The sequence below is a fragment of the Myxocyprinus asiaticus genome, chromosome 25 (assembly GCF_019703515.2).
Source record: "Myxocyprinus asiaticus isolate MX2 ecotype Aquarium Trade chromosome 25, UBuf_Myxa_2, whole genome shotgun sequence".
In the NCBI taxonomy this organism is placed as follows: Eukaryota; Metazoa; Chordata; class Actinopteri; order Cypriniformes; family Catostomidae; genus Myxocyprinus; species Myxocyprinus asiaticus.
In genome coordinates this window covers 46,739,054-46,755,612 of record NC_059368.1, presented here as the reverse complement: position 1 = coordinate 46,755,612, position 16,559 = coordinate 46,739,054, and the positions used below count along the sequence as shown (strand labels likewise).

Sequence of the window (16,559 nt, the reverse complement as noted above, 5' to 3'; positions counted from 1 at the left end):
TATCTATTGTCATTGTTGCAAATGCAAATAAGGGGGGGGGGGGGGGGGGAGATGAGGCACAACCACAAGTCTTGAGGTCAGAGAGTGAGGAACAGTCTTCTGAGCAGGAATCAGGTACTGCTGAGAGGATTTGCAATAAGAGTTTGATAAGGAGTAAGATAGACATGGGAATCTTTGAAATTATAACAGCAACAACAACAATTTAGCATTGAGCCAAATTATTAACAAAATGACTTAATTCATTGTCTGAAACTGTATGTAAGGGTCGAAAAAAAGTGTTGCGGTTGTTTGGGGAGGAGGGGTGTCACCTCTCCGGATCACTCTAATTTTCAAACTCTGGTGATGGCCCTGCATAGGAACAGCTTCTGACTGGGAAAAGAAAAAAATGAAGAACTGAGGCATCTACGTATGTATATCTATGCAGCAGCCAACTGGGCGAACGTCACGTTACAGAATTAATATTCATAAGCAAAGCCTTCACCATAGTAGGATTGGTCATTCGCTGCCTGCAAAGCAAGTGTGTTACAATGTCACTTCACCACGTGATCGTGAGTTGTGTGTGTTGAAGATTATAATAGAAATACGGCAGGGTCCAGTAGACGAACGCGCGGTAGACGATTTTGCAACTTAAGAATGACATAAGCACGATGAAATGAACAGGAACGGCAGGACTGAGGAAATGCGGTTCTTGACGTGTCGCAGATGCACACGGTGTTTCGTGACCAACACAACTGCGTTGCGTTCACGTGGCAAACTACATGATATATGCGCGCAAGTTCTTCGCAAACCCGTCTGTCAAAACATCGATGAACGCCCCTGAATGCGCTTTTCGAGTCGTGACCAGTGTGGCTGTCAATAGGAGTTCGTAATCTGCAATTATATAATCTTGTTTTTCCCGACCGGATATGCTGCTAAGTGAATTTGAAGAGTTTCACCTGAAAATGAAACGATAATCGTCGTTTTTGCGGGTTGTCGGTGCTGATGACATCACGCCGTTTTTATGTTTGTCTGATGCCACTATGTAGCTGGCAGGAATGTCAGCGATGAAGTGTGCGGGTTGCTGAGTAGCTGTCATTGAACTCAAACTTTTGAGTAATGAATTCAGATCTGGAGGGCATCTCTCTTTCAGTACCAGGTCTGGACATGATGGGAGAAAACAGTGGAGAATGCAGCTCCGGGTCCGGGATGACCTCTGGTGCCGGGACCTTCTGGCAGGACCAGTCCGTCTGTAAGAGTGCCAGTCACGGGGTGATCAGTGGCCCGGCCGACACCTTGCTGACCACGGGCAAATGTAAGAGCAGGGCCGTAACAGTGGCCTATGTGAGGAATGCCGAGATGAGCCAGCCTCTGAGCCCAGAGAACATGGCTTTACAGTGTTTAAAGGATGCTTGTGACATTGTGGCGTGTAAACTAGAGATAGTCCACTTTGGGAACTTGGACTTTGGTGAAACTTCAGTCCTTGATCACTTTTACAATGCAGGTAAGACTGCCGAGTTGTGACACAAACTTTAGTGGAACATAGTTCCTCTGCTGGGACACCTATGTGAACTTGGCTTCATACATCCACTAAAAATCACATTGGGGTGGGGGGTGTTCTGTACATTTGGGATCTTTTTCCAGCTCTTGCCCTTTCCAGGGAAATTCTTGGAATTTGATGGTATCGCCACCCACATATACAGCATGAAGTGGAAGCTCTTTAACCTCTGTTGCATGATGAATGATGTTTCAACTCCAAAATAAATAAATAAATAAATAAAAAATATATCAAATAAGAAATTATATTTTGCATATAGAAAATGAAGCTTATTGTTAGGTTCATTAAGATTTTTTTATATTGTGGAATTCTTTTCATTACATTTTACCCACCAATTCTCATTATCACAGTGCAAATAATTAAATACGATATTCTCATTACTGCAATGTGCAAAAGTGATATGTTATTTAAAGTTTGAGTTTAAGTTTGATTCTAAACAAAAACTACTGAAAAAGAAATGATTGTTCATTTACAGTTTATCAGTGTTTTTTCTAGTCCTTTCTATTTAATGTTAATGTATCACTGTCCATTTCCTGTATGTCTAAAGCAATTTGTAAACCATATTTAGTACTTTAAAAATAAAACATATGATTAGTTGAAGTAGTATTAAACACAATGTAGGCCTGCTGTTGTGCTGCACTTAAGCAAATAAATGCATGAACAAACGTTGCATAAAAAGTGCTTAAATCCATTTGTGTGACAGAAAACACAAACCAAATCATGTAAAACTGTATTGTATCTGGTGTTTTTATGAAAGGGGATCTATAATTTATTATCCTACATACTGTATTTTCACTTACATTCATCTCTGCAAATTCTGTGATGATGCTTCTGATTTGAAGTGTTTTCTGCCTGAGCCGACACTTTTCTGTGACAAACTTTACAAACTGAGTAACTGAGAAAATTTGATGGTGCTTCATGGGTCTTTTCACACCCAAAGTATTCCTACACCGTGGACTTCCACTGCTTTGGTGGTGGAAAGTTTCAGACTCTTTTTAAAACGTCCTGGTTACTTGCGTAACCTCCGTTCCCTGATGGAGGGAACGAGATGTTGTGTCGATGTAGTGACACTAGGGGTCACTCTTGGGAGCCCGAGACACCTCTGGTCTTTGATAAAAGGCCAATGAAAATTGGCGAGTGGTGTTTGCATGCCACTCCCCCGGACATACGGGTATAAAAGGAGCTGGTATGCAACCACTCATTCAGGTTTTATGCTGAGGAGCCGAGACAAGGTCCGGCCATTTCAGCGGGTAGTTCAGCGTTGTGGCAGGAGGGACACAACGTCTTGTTCCCTCCATCAGGGAACGGAGGTTACGCAAGTAACCAGGACGTTCCCTATCTGTCACTCACTCGACGTTGTGTCGATGTAGTGACACTAGGGGTCCGTATACGAAACGCCACAACTGGCTGAACTGCGTTACGTGAACTGGCGGTGTGTGACGGGCAGACCACTGTGTGCCTCGTAGCCAGCACACCAGGTCGACACGTAACCTCCCCCAACATAGTTATGAGTGTCGAACGGCCCTTTGGGGACAAGTCGACTACCCAAAAGTTAAAGACAGGCTAACCCAGTCGTGGACTCTTTTCCCCTTCTTTTTTTCCACTCCCTAAAAAAGAAGGGGATTATCCTCCCAAGGGGAGGACACCGCGGAGACCACACCTCGCCCAAAGAGAGGGGGGATATTTAAGTGGAAAAAATACGTCACATGGTCTTGCCGACCATGTGGAGAGTCTCAAGGTAGATCCTACCCAACGGGGGATGAGTTACTACAAACATGGAGACTGGGGCAGAGGGGCTCTGCCCAAGGAAGACGTAGTTTGCCAACAGGGAAACGAATTAGCAGAAGATATACATCGCATGGGGTTTGCCTTACGGGGAACTGCCACATGTGGAGCACCTACCCCAGAACAGGACTCTTAGTTAGCACGTGTACTGGGCCAGCAGCGAGTCTCTCCGAAAACTCAACTGCCACAGGGCTCGGAGGAAGTCAACCAGGGAACATAGTTTGTGAACACTACTGGGAATTAATGGCGCACATCTTCAGCTCAAAAGAGGTGGAAGGCGCTATGTGCAAGCGATACACCCGGCCGGCTATCCCAGGCTGTGAGATGAGCCGGTGGACTCATCCGGAAGCCTGATCGGGGCAGACGAGCGTGCTGGGGAATGGGAGGTCCGTGGGGGGATACCCGGCGGGGGCCATCCCATTGGGGTCCCCAAATCGCCCCCAGTGCTAGCCGCACTGGCCTCATACCCGTGGGTAAAAGGACCGAGGAGGGGAGCCTCTGGGGTGGCTTGCTTTCTTACGAAGGCAAGCTGCGACCGCACCGTTGCCATGGACATGTCCTCGCAATGAGTACATAACCCATCCATGAATGCTGTCTCCGCGTGAGCAGTGCCCAGACACAAAAGACAGTGATCGTGACTGTCAGAAGACGAGAGATAACAAGCGCAACCAGGAATAACACACAAGGAAAGGCATCTTTAAAAAGACGCATCTTTAAAAAGACATTCCGTGTGTGCCGCTCTTTTAGGGAAATATACTCTTATTTCTGCTGAAGCGCCCAGGGGCATTCTCTGCAAGTGCATCAGAGCAGAGGAGGGAGAAGCCGCTGAAATGCGCTGTCAGATCCAGCAGAGGTGTATGAACAGTCGTGGGAATTCAGCTCAGAGAGCATGACCGTTCAGCCTCGAAGAGAAAATTTGAATGTGTGGTTGCATACCAGCTCCTTTTATACCCGTATGTCAGGGGGAGTGGCATGCAGATACCACTCGCCAATTTTCATTGGCCTTTTATCAAAGACCAGAGGTGTCTCGGGCTCCCAAGAGTGACCCCTAGTGTCACTACATCGACACAACGTCGAGTGAGTGACAGATAGGGAACCAATGTATACTGAGAAACCGTTACTTCCTTAGTACAAATTTAGAAGGTCCTCTGTATAATTAACAGAGAATTTCTTACATATGTAAAAAAAAACGTATAACTGAAAATAAATTAGAATCGGAATCAAATCGAGAGATTGTAAGCTTTTATTTTCTTGTTCAGTGTGTGTTTCACTTGGATAGACGTCACCTTGCATAAGTAAAAAGGGGGTGTGCACGGCGTTTCCTGTTGACTTTATACACAGACATGCATTTGTATATTTGTGCAAGAAAGTTTATTTGGTCCACAGATACTTCTGAGCACATTTTGCACATTCTTTGAGCCTGAGTGTCCTATTTATAGTGCAAAGCAAAAGCATTTTAATAGGTTTGAACATGTTTAAGTCGAGAGTGAGTTGGAGGGTTGCTGTGCTTTTGGACTGTGGGATTGTATCTGTTTAGTCCTTTAGAAGGAATGAGGGTTTGTAGCGGAATAAAGTCTTATCAGTGTTTTTTTCATCTGCTCTCAGTGTTCAATCCCCTTGTGTCCTTAAGAAAGTGAATAATGATAATCTTTAGCTGGGGTTGCTTATCAGATGAACATGTCTTTTTGTTAGTTGATCAGTTTGTGTTGTACCGCGTTCTTTAAGGCAGCGTTTCACTAGCTGGCTCAAAACAACTCTTTTGGCTGAGGATGTTGCACCAACTATTATGCAGAAATCTCACTCTCTTCTGTCAGAGGGGAGTTAGGTGACAGACAAAATGTCTCTCTCTGACTCTCTCTCTCCAATTTCCAGTCATGTTAAACTCATTTAAATAATAACAGGAGTACTGCACTGAATTATGATCGATACGTGGAGTCACTTTACCATGTGAATGTGCGTAATTGTACACCGTAAACTCTAAAGTTCTCATTACTGTAAAAATCAAGTTGTCTTAATTAAGTATTACTTGAAATGTCAAGTTTTGGACTCATAACTCAAATATTTAAGTTCATTGATCTTATTTTTCTTAAAAATCCATAGACTTAAGATTTGAAGTGTTAATAACTCCAAACTATTGAATACAAAATTGAGGCTATGGGGAATCTTGCTGCTTGAATTATGTTTCCTTGGTCAGAGGGAACAGATTGGGGAATTTAAATAATTGTTATTAAGAATTCATAGATGTTTTAGCTCTTTTGATGTATTATTTATGCTTTGTTGCAAATAGTTGTTTGGTGTGATGTCACCATTAGGGTGATCTGTGTCTCTTTGGTCAAGTTGGACCCTGGTCACACTATCTCATTTCTCTTTGTGCATATATGCATTTCTGTAAAGAATTATTTAATAACTGACCTACAATCAGTTATCATCTTTATTTGAGCTGTGCTGTTGTTTGATCTAAAATTTAATCAGTTCAATTAAAATGTACAACAGTAGAAACAACAATATTTAAATTCAAACCTGAGTTAAGTCTACTTGCATGTAGTTAACTCAACGTAAATAGTTAAGTTCACTCTACTTGAAAACCAAGTTAATTGAACTTAAATACCCCATTACTCAGTGGAATTGAGGGAACGAGTTTACTCAATCAAATGAGTGCAATGAACTTATTAGGGTTTTCAGTGTGTGTATTTCACCCAAAAATAAATATTGTGCCATAATTTACTAGTTATCATGTGATTCCAAACCCATATATCATTCTTTCCTTTGTGGAACACATAAAGAGTTATCCATACAACTGGTGCGTCATATCCCAAGGCATTCAATAGGTTGGGGTGAAAACAACCCAATATTTAAGTAATTTTTCAGTAGAAATCTTGATGTTTATTGCGCGTACATGAGTGAACGAGCTTCTCTTAGTGCTTATGAATGCACAGTGACAACATGTGCCAAATTTATTGTGCTATTCTAACAATCCTCAATTATAATGTATAGTTAGTTGCATTTGGCATAATTTTTTCCCTGGTGTGCATGACCTGTGACCATGTCATTGACAAATAAGGTTGTCCGAGGTGATACAAATGTGAAATATTTTATTTCATCTAGTTTAAAACAGGAATGCAATCTTTGTGTACATGAAAAACATTTCTGTCTTTTTCTACACAATATTTATGATTTAAAGACTTCAAAAAGGAATTAGGTGTAAAAATCAAGTAAAAGGTATGGAAATACTGTCCTTGCACTTTGAATACATGAGAATACATGCGCAGGGCTCCAGACTAAACAAAATTACTTGGGAGCCATTGGATCCTAAACTGAAACATTAAGGAGCCAATTGGCTGTTTCTAGTTGCCAAATCACAGAATTGCTCGATTTAGATTGTTGTTCAGAAACAAGATAGAAAGCTGAAGAAAAGTAAGCGATAACCCATTCATCGAAAGTTTAATAAACAGTATATATAGTTGAGAAGATAAGTTTGCATTCCCTTTTGTCTCATAAATGTTCACACCACTTTCATAATTTATACAAATAAGAGATAAGATTTATTAAGTACTGCCCTTCGTAATCTACATAAGCAGATATTTACATAAAGTATGCATATAGTAGTGTGTTGTCTTCTTGAGCATATAAATAAATGTTTGCACCTCGCGTAATAGTTGTGTGTCCCTCAAGTGTCCTGAGTGTCAAAAGCTTGATTATATGTATATATATATAATTTAATTATAATTTTAATTGTTTTAAAATATTGCCTTAGTCTTTCTTTACTGTTACTGGCTGGCCCAGACACAGAGACTACAAGAGTGCAAATTGAATGAAATCCCAGATGCAGTTTATTGTGCTACACCAATACCAATCAATAATTACCAGCAGGACACAATACGTGACTTTTAATTATAAAGAAGCCCGAAATACGCATGAGACTCTTATTTTGAAATGTCTGCGCTCCTAGTTGTAAGCTCATTGACGGCTGATTCGCTGAGAAAGTGAATCTGATTCAAACTACTAACATGAGCTCCTGAGTTCAAACCCTAAGTTCACACTGATGGTGCGTGCTCTAAAAATGTATTCAATAACTCACAAGATGAAATCTGACGAAACTGCATATGAATTTTAAATTATTGTCGCAATCAATTATTTTTGGTCACATTTGTGACCATTTTAGTCGCAGTCTGGAGCCCTGATACGACTTAATTATTGATTTAAAAAAAGTTTTCAAGCAGATCTTTAAATGTCTATAATATTTTTTTACAAATATCATGATTTTTTGTCATTGAAGTATGTCAAAAAGTTTCCTCAGGGTTACACCAAATGACCAGAACAAAATATGCATTCTCAAAAAAAGTTTTAAAATATTGATATTTCATGATCTGACAAAATAGCATATTTTTTTTAAACTTCGCACACAGTCTTGAGCTACACAGCTCACAGCTACCTACATATTGGTTACGCCACATGATTTTGGTTTGGGGGACAAAAGTATATAAAATATGAATCATATTTTAAAATAAAATTGTTTTACTGGTTATTTTTTAAGAAATAATAAATTCAGTTATTCTGCACCACTCATGCCACATTTTTTGTTTCAAGAATTTTAGATTTTAATTATTTTTATTTATTTATTTTTTACTGTCTCCGGACAGTTACACCACATGACATTTTTGCCTTTAAACCCCAGAAAAAATATCAAAATGACTTTAAACTTAGTAATTGAAAACATGCTCATTGTAGCATAGGTGTATTCAAGTAATTGAGTGAACTGCATTTGTAATCTACTTTTATTAATTTATTAGATCTGGACAAAATAATGAGTATCATGTCATTGTTGAACTGTAACTGTAATAGTTGTATACTTATTGACAATTTAGTTGTGGGTCTGTAATAGGTTTGTTTGACAATACATTATGACTTGGCAAGGCATAATATATGAAGTGAAAAATAAAATATTTAGCAAAGGAATCTCTTTTGATTTGCCTGAAAGGTTTAGTGTTTAAACAAAAGATCTTAACTGTAGGAGGTCGATTCTGTTGAATAAAACACATCAGTCGGCTTTATTGTTCCTGTAGTTCAACTGGTAGAGCAAAGTCTTGATCCAGTGTTATACAAGTACACACATACTGTTGGCCATTTAGTGTACAAGTCAAGACACACAAAGTGATGCAGCAAAGCAATGTGATTTTTGTCTTGAATTTGCTGACAGATTTTCACATCAAAATATATTCACACTGAGTGTGATGCATATTTTTTGGGAGTGTCTGTTCGCATTCCTAACACACGTTAAACTTGTTGTTGGAAACAACAGCTGTCAGCCAGACACATGACCAAAAAGCGCAAGTCTTATTATGTCTCTTCATCATGTGCATATTTCAAATCTTGCACCAAGAATTTGAGCTCCATCCAAGGTCATGGGTTCGAGTCCCAGGTTTGGTGCAATCCGATATTAATGAGCAGGGAGAGAAAACTGAGCCTGTTGCTTGTCCAGTGTTTTGTATCGCTTTCTGAGTTGGGATTGTTTGATTCAGTGGTAGAGTCAGTGCTCATGGCTTCAGTATTTCATATTGATGTTATATTTGATGTTTCATGAAACTGGGTAAGGGTGGAAATTACAGTTTGATTCTATTTTGATTCAGAGAGTCTAATTTTAAATTGATTTCCGATGCATCGCAATTTTTCAGCAACAGCAAAATGTGCTACTCTTTGCAAGTTAAAGACCCAATGAATTCGCTTGACGTGTGCAGTTTTGTTTTCTGTGTACATGTATTAACCAAAACAGCATGTTAGTGCAGGGAATATTTTTTTTTTGTCTTTCGTTAGGTCACAAATATGAACCATGATTCACTACTTGGTTGCAGGTGGTAGCCTAGAAGACCAATCAATTTTAAATCTGCTAATAGTGAATTTATCTAAAAGCAGAAAAACTCTAATTCTGATTTTGTTACTGTGTCTCATTGGACATACATAAACCAAGAATTAATATCAGTATAGCTCTGTTGGACTCTGTATGCAAAAATGAAACAGATTTACATGGGAGAAATTGAAAACAGATTTACATTGCTGTTTTTTTTTTTTGCATTGCCGAGTGTAGATCGTGTTTAGACCGAACATTATAGTGTTGTTATCTTGGTAATGAAGAGTCAAGAGTCTGAAACTGCGACTCGAGTTGTGCTTAAGTCGCTAAACAATTGACTTGAGACCTTACTTATACTCATAGGCAATTAACTTGAGGAATTAACCATGATTTTGCTTCAGTAATCTAAGGGGCCATTTACACGACAACATTTTCAACTAAAAACGGAAAACTTTTTATGCATTTTGGCTGTTCGTTTACACGACAACAGCGTTTTGGGGCCTGAAAATGCAAACTTTTGAAAACGGGTTTCAAAGTGCACATGTTTGAAAACGATGCCGTTATCGTCTCCGTGTAAACATACAAAAACATGAATTTGTGAAAACGATGACGTCATGCGCACGCGTATTACGTGTTATATAAAGAATGATGAATTATCAATATGAATACTGGTGTCTGTGCAAATAACAATAATCAATAATTTATTCATTTGGAGTGTTTTGTATGGAGTGTGAACATTGTACAGTAGGCAGAACCTGCAGATTGAAAATCTTGAAATGTATTTGTATTTTAAATGTCATTTATTTAATTAATTTTATTTGATGTACCTTTACCCTGCAATTCATTCACCCACAGCTTATGTATATAGCCTATAGACAGAGATGTGATGCCATGTACAGTATTCAATGATATGCTTAGAATATGAAAACATGAGGCAGTGAAAATGCATGTTAGATCCAGTGTACACAAGACCTCTCTCTCAGTCAGAAGATATCCATATATCAGAGTTCTGTCTGATATCCAAAACCAGTCAACATCAACAGCTTGTTATGTTAACTTACTCTCCTACCAGCCCAAGAGTCAGCAGGGGGAATACAGAAGAAGGCAGCAGATGAAGTGATGGTAAAAATGAGCAGAGTTTATTGAATAATCTTGAGGGTTCAGTCTATAGGCATGCGCGCGAGTACTTCAAAACAATGTGCGAGACATTCAAAACTACAATTGTGGACTACAGGACTGTGTTTGTGTTGCTCAAGAGTTTGAGTTTATTGACGCTTCTCCAGCAAAGTTATTGTAGTAATAAAGCAACCTCATCGTCCATCCAGACAAAATTGCTCGATGCTTTCGCCATCTTCATTGTTTGTATTCACCGCTCTGTGGAAGAATGCTTATTTGCGCAGGCGCATAGTGTTTCTTTTCAAAGTGACATCGCAAACTACTGGACTGGCATGCATAATACAGCGTTTGTAGTTGTTTTCATGGATCCATGTGAACAGGGATCGTTTTAACAACGTCGTCTGTACGCAAAACGTTTCAAAAACGCAAATGTAAAACTTTTCCGTTTTTAGTACATCGTTGTCGTGTAAACTTACCCTTAGTTTTACCATGGTATTTCTAGAAAACCACAGTAACAACTAAATTAACCATGGTTACTACAGTCATGGTTACAACAATACTACTATAGTATGGATACTACAGTATCAAAACCATGGTTTCTGCCAAAATAAAATCATGTTTACTACAATCATGGTTTCTGCAAAATTACTATAGGAAAACCATGGGTAATTTGCGTAAGGGTTAAACAAATTGAATAACAATATTAAATTGAACATACATTTATATTTAATAGACACTAATAAACTAGAAAACACCCTATTTAATATAACTGAATTGAAGTATAGTGAATATTTCACTTCAGAAAAGAAGGCAAAGACCCTTTAAGGGACTCAAGTAAATGAATCAGTGAATCATTTGTGTAAACTAGTTCATTTACATTACCAGTTTGAAAGAGCCGACTCTAAAATGAATCAGAGTTCCCAACGCTAAATAAAAGGGAATCGTTTATTTTAAGTGGTTTATTTACATGGACTGTCTGAAAGAGCCGATTCACTTAACTCACACCATTGGTTGAGGCAGTGTTTGTTGTGTCAGAGTTAAACTGGATTTCACAAGTTCTGTTTAAAGAAATTGTTCACCCAAAAATGAAAATGTGCTGATAATTTACTCACTCTCAGGCCATCCAAGATGTATCTGAGTTTCTTTCTTCATCAAAACAGAATTTAAGACTTTTAGGATTTCATTTCAGGCCTCCTCCTTTAAACAATGCAAGTGAATGTACACTTTTTTGAAGGTCCAAAATGCATATTTAGGGTGCATTAAAATAATCCACACGACACGACTTGATTATTTTGAGAAACAAAACAATACTTATATACTTTTTAACTACAAATGTTCGCTTCCGTACAGCTCTGTGACGTGCGCTCATGAGAGGGATGACGTAAGCAAGTTGGTAAGGTCACGCGTCACGTGGAGGAGGAGTCAGGAAGCGCGTCATTGTTTATAAGAGGAGCGCTGTACAAAAGTTGAATTGTCTTAGCTGTAGATTTGTATTTGGATAAGTGTATTGTTCAGAATGGTTGTTTGGAGTGTGTTTCCTGGATGCTTCAACCTTCAGAAACCTCAAAGAAAATGCATGCGGGGAAAATATTAACATTCCATCGATTGCCTATACATGATCATGAGCGACTGAAGCTCTGGCTTATAACGCTGAACATGGATATCAATACACCCCTACATTCTCTCAAATATTGGAGGGTGTGCAGTGAACATTTTACCCCTGAGGATTTCAGACCATCGAAAGAAACAAAGGGTGGATATCTGAATTCATCGGCTGTGCCCATGCTGTTTTTCCAGCGAACTCAGGTATGTGTGAAAACTTTGTCATTGTCACGCCTCTCTCGGGCTTTGCACCTCCCTCAGCGTTCCGCTCCTCATCACCCGATTTCTAATTCACTGTATCTGCACTCAATTCACTCGCTCATCACTGCCTGCATAAATATCTCACCTTCACGCCACTTCACTGTCAAGTCTCACACAAAGGACTCTAGTTTGACCATGCTGCTCTCACGCAGTGTTTATTTACCTGTCTGTATTTGCTCTTGATCTTCGTCGATATCTGTTTAGTGTTCACCCTGTTGTTTCGCCTATTACCTCTTCTTCAGTTCTGTGGACGTCAACCTTGTGAATCCCTCTTCAGTTTGTGAAGCTTCTCTTCTGTGTGATATCGCCTGTATCATTGATCTCACTGTGTAAATCCTGTGAATCTCAGTAAACGCTCTCGCACTTGGTTTCACTAACTACAACTTGTGTGGCTTGAATTCCTGACAGTCATATAGCCTATATATTTCTGCTAAAGAAAAAGCACAAGTAGATTACACAACGGCATTGCTCCGAAATAAAGGATGGTTATTTACTGCAGTAATGTTTTTTATTATTATTATTTGGAAATTATTTTTTATTTTATATTGTTTTGAAATTGTTTTGGACTGTTTTGGTTTGTGAATGGCACTTGGTCTGTGGTCTGTGCAAGTTTCTCTTGTAAACAATGACACGCTTCCTGCGTCCTCCTCCACGTGACGCGTGACTTTACCAACGAGCTTACATCATCCCTCTCATGAGCGCACATCTCAGAGATGTACGGAAGCAAACATTTTAGTTAAAAAGTATATAAGTATTGTTTTGTTTCTAAAATTAATCAATCGTTTGGGTTCAGACGAACTTTATTTGTCGACTGGAGTCGTGTGGATTATTTTGATGCACCCTAAATATGCATTTTGGACCGTCAAAAAAATGGAGGACATTCACTTGCATTGTTTAAAGGAGGAGGCCTGAAATTAAATCCTAAAAATCTTTTTTCATCATGTTTTGATGAGAAAGAAACTGAGATACATCTTGGATGGCCTGAGGGTGAGTAAATTATCAGCAAATTTTCATTTTTGGGTGAACAGTTCCTTTAAGAATGATTATTCGGCCAGTTTACACAGAAGTCGGTTCTGCCTGTGTTTCATGAACGAGACTCACTGAACAGACCGTAGCAGCCTAATTTTCATGTCAAAATAAACATGGCATCTTCCCTGACTAAGCTCCATTGAGATTTGAACAATTGTAAGCACAAATGTCCTGTTCAAACGAGATGTTCATGCACTGTTTATGTCAGTCTGCTCAGGATTGTGTTGCTTTTTTCTTTTTCATTGTTGTATCTGTTTCCTTTTTGTGAGCTGAAAGAACAGCTGTGAAGTGACACACATGCATGCAAACAGAGGAAGTCACTTCCTCCTGATATTTAAATAGAGAAAAGTAGAGCTCTGCTGTGGGGACTGACCCGATAGAAGCACACAAACACACGCTACACAATCTGTCATTGATAGACTTCTTATAATCTGTCTGTCAGTCTGTCTTAAAAAACATTGAGTGAGTTCTGGATTTTTCCTCTCTGTTGTTCAGAATCTGCTCTGCTGTGTCTCTCTGTTCACAGATATTGCTGTGGTTGAAATGACGGATGTGTTTCGGCAGCCCTCCCTCTTCTATCACCTGGGTGTGAGAGAGAGTTTCTGTATGGTAAACAACATCATTCTGTACTGTGATCTCAACTCAGACTCGCAGCAGTCTCTACAGGTCAGAACGGTTGAAGTCTGTCAGTGTCACCAAATTCAACAGTTAAATGTGCATTAAATTTCAAATGAACATGTCATTTATTACTTTTATTACATGGTTACATTTATGGACACACCTACTCATTTCTAATTTTATAGAAACACAACAGAATGCAGAGATCCAGATGCTATTTTCAAAGTTTCAACTACTTTTAACTTGAGACAGAGCCCTAAAAATGCTGAAAACCAGAAAAACGCTCCGAATGTCTGACTCATACTGTATGTACATGACAATAAGATAAATATAGTGCAGACAGAATAGATTAACTGAATTACAAAATGCATTTTTGTGGACTGTAGGTATGTTCATTGATATGGGAATAAAAACAATATATTGACTTCTAAAGCTACTTTTTATGTTGTTTGATAGATACTTATCACCACGATAAAGCAAAAGTTGCAAATAATATCTGATTTATATATATATATATACAGACACACTCAGTGACCACTTTATTAGGTACACCTCTACTTATTCATGCGATTATCTTGTCAGCCAATTGTGTGGCAGCAGTGTAATGTATAAAATCATGCAGATACAGGTCAGGAACTTCAGTTAACGTTCACATCAAACATCAGAATGGGGAGAAATGTGATCTCAGTGATTTGGACCGTGGCATGATTGTTGGTGGTAGATGGGCTTGTTTGAGTATTTCTGTAACTGCTGATCTCCTGGGATTTTCACACACAACAGTCTCTAGAGTGTAAAGAGAATGGTGCAAAAAATAAAAAACATCCAGTGAGCGGCAGTTCTGTGGGCATAAACGGCTTGCTAATGACAGCGGTCAGAGGAGAATGGCCAGACTAGTTTGAGCTGACAGAAAGTCTACAGTAACTCAGATAACCGCTCTGTACAATTGTAGCGAGCAGAATAGCATCTCCGAATGCACAACATGTCGAACATTAAGGCAGATGGGCTACAACAGCAGAAGACCACGCTGGGTTCCACTTATGAACAGAAAACTGAAGCAGCCATATCTCCCTGTAGCTCAAGACCGGTTGCCCACTGAAACTAAGCAGGGTTGAGGCTGGTCAGTACCTGGATGGGAAAAACTAAAGTTGTTGCTGGAAGAGGTGTTAGTGAGGTCAGCAGGGGGTGTTCACCCTGCAGTCTGTGTGGGTCCTAACACCCCAGTATAGTGACGGGGACACTATACTGTAAAAAGGCACCGTCTTTTGGATGAGATATTAAACCGAGATCCTGACTCTCTGTGGTCATTAAAAATCCCAGGGCATTTCTCGTAAAGAGTAGGGGTGTAACCCCAGTGTCCTGGCCAAATTTCCCCCTGTAAAAGATGAGGCGAGGAGCAGTTTTTCCTTCTTCAGGTGAGGCTTTATTTTCCCCTCTTGGCGACACCACTTTACAGTTTACCTTCACACACTAAACTGACACTAACACACACAGCTTTCATAAATAAACTTTCACTACTAGAAAAATCCTTGCTCTGGCTCGGCTCTTTCGTATCCAGTCTCTCTCTCGACTGAGTGTTGTGTCGCTCTATTTATGCCGCTCTCCCCGTGCTCACTGAAATTAGAGACCGGTGTTAGACATAATTTAGCTCAGGTGTAAGCGCCCTTACCGCTTTCTCTCTCCGGAGAGATGCTTGACCACGCCCCCGCTGCCACACCCCCATTGGCCCTTATCAATCATGGCCTCCTAATAATCCCCATCCATGTATTGGCTCTATCTCTCTACTCTCTCCTCTCCACCAATAGCTAGTGTGTGGTGAGCGTACTGGCGCACTATGTCTGCCGTCGCATCATCCAGGTGGATGCTGCACACTGGTGGTGGTTGAGGAGAGTTCCTCTGTACTGTGTAAAGCACTTTGAGTGTAGTGTCAGAAAAGTGCTATATAAATGTAATGCTAATTCATTCAAAACTGAGGCTGCAGTGGGGCTACCATTTGTGTACCTCAGCTGAAATCCAGATTTGTCAGACCAGGTGATGTTTTACCAATCATCAACTGTCCAGTTTTGGTGAGCCTGTGCCCACTGCAGCCTCAGTTTCCTGTTCTTAACTGACAGTAGTGATACCCGGAGGAGTCTTCTGCTGTTGTAGCCCATCCACCTCAGTGTTTGACACGTTGTGCATTCTGAGATGCTATTCTGCTCACTACAATTGTAGAGAGCAGTTATCTGAGTTACAGTAGCCTTTCTGTCAGCTCGAACCAGTCTGGCCATTCTCCGTTGACCTCTGTCATCAACAAGGCGTTTCCGTCCACAGAACTGCCGCTCACTGGATGTTTTTTGTTTTTGGCACCATTCTGAGTAAGTTCTAGAGACTGTTGTGTATGAAAATCCCAGGAGATCAGCAGTTACAGAAATACTCAAACCAGCCCATCTGGCACGGTCCAAATCACTAAGATCACATTTTTCCCCATTCTGATGGTCGATGTGAACATCAACTGAAGCTCCTGACGCATATCTGCTTGATTTTATACACTGGCGGCCAAAAGTTTGGAATAATATACAGATTTTGCTCTTATGGAAAGAAATTGGTACTTTTATTCACCAAAGTGGCATTCAACTGATCACAATGTATAGTCAGGACATTACTGATGAAAAAAACAGCACCATCACTATTTGAAAAAAAGTTATTTTTGATCAAATCTAGACAGCAGCCATCACTCCAACACCTTATCCTTGAGTAATCATGTTAAATTGATAATCTGGTACTAGAAAA

General features: G+C 39.7%; 1 protein-coding gene across 5 annotated transcripts in view; it reads left to right on the top strand.

Moving 5' to 3' along the window:
* The first annotated feature begins 513 nt into the window (after positions 1-513).
* Positions 514-16,559, top strand: part of map3k5 (mitogen-activated protein kinase kinase kinase 5) — a 95,742-nt gene continuing 79,696 nt past the window's right edge. For all 5 annotated transcript variants that reach the window (XR_007893060.1, XR_007893061.1, XM_051655323.1 and 2 more), the window contains exons 1-2: positions 514-1,480; positions 13,699-13,838. Coding sequence is in view for 3 of the 5 variants with exons in the window: in XM_051655323.1 (XP_051511283.1) it covers positions 1,096-1,480; positions 13,699-13,838 (525 nt within the window). In the remaining 2 variants the exon portion in view is untranslated. The remainder of the gene's footprint in view (positions 1,481-13,698; positions 13,839-16,559) is intronic.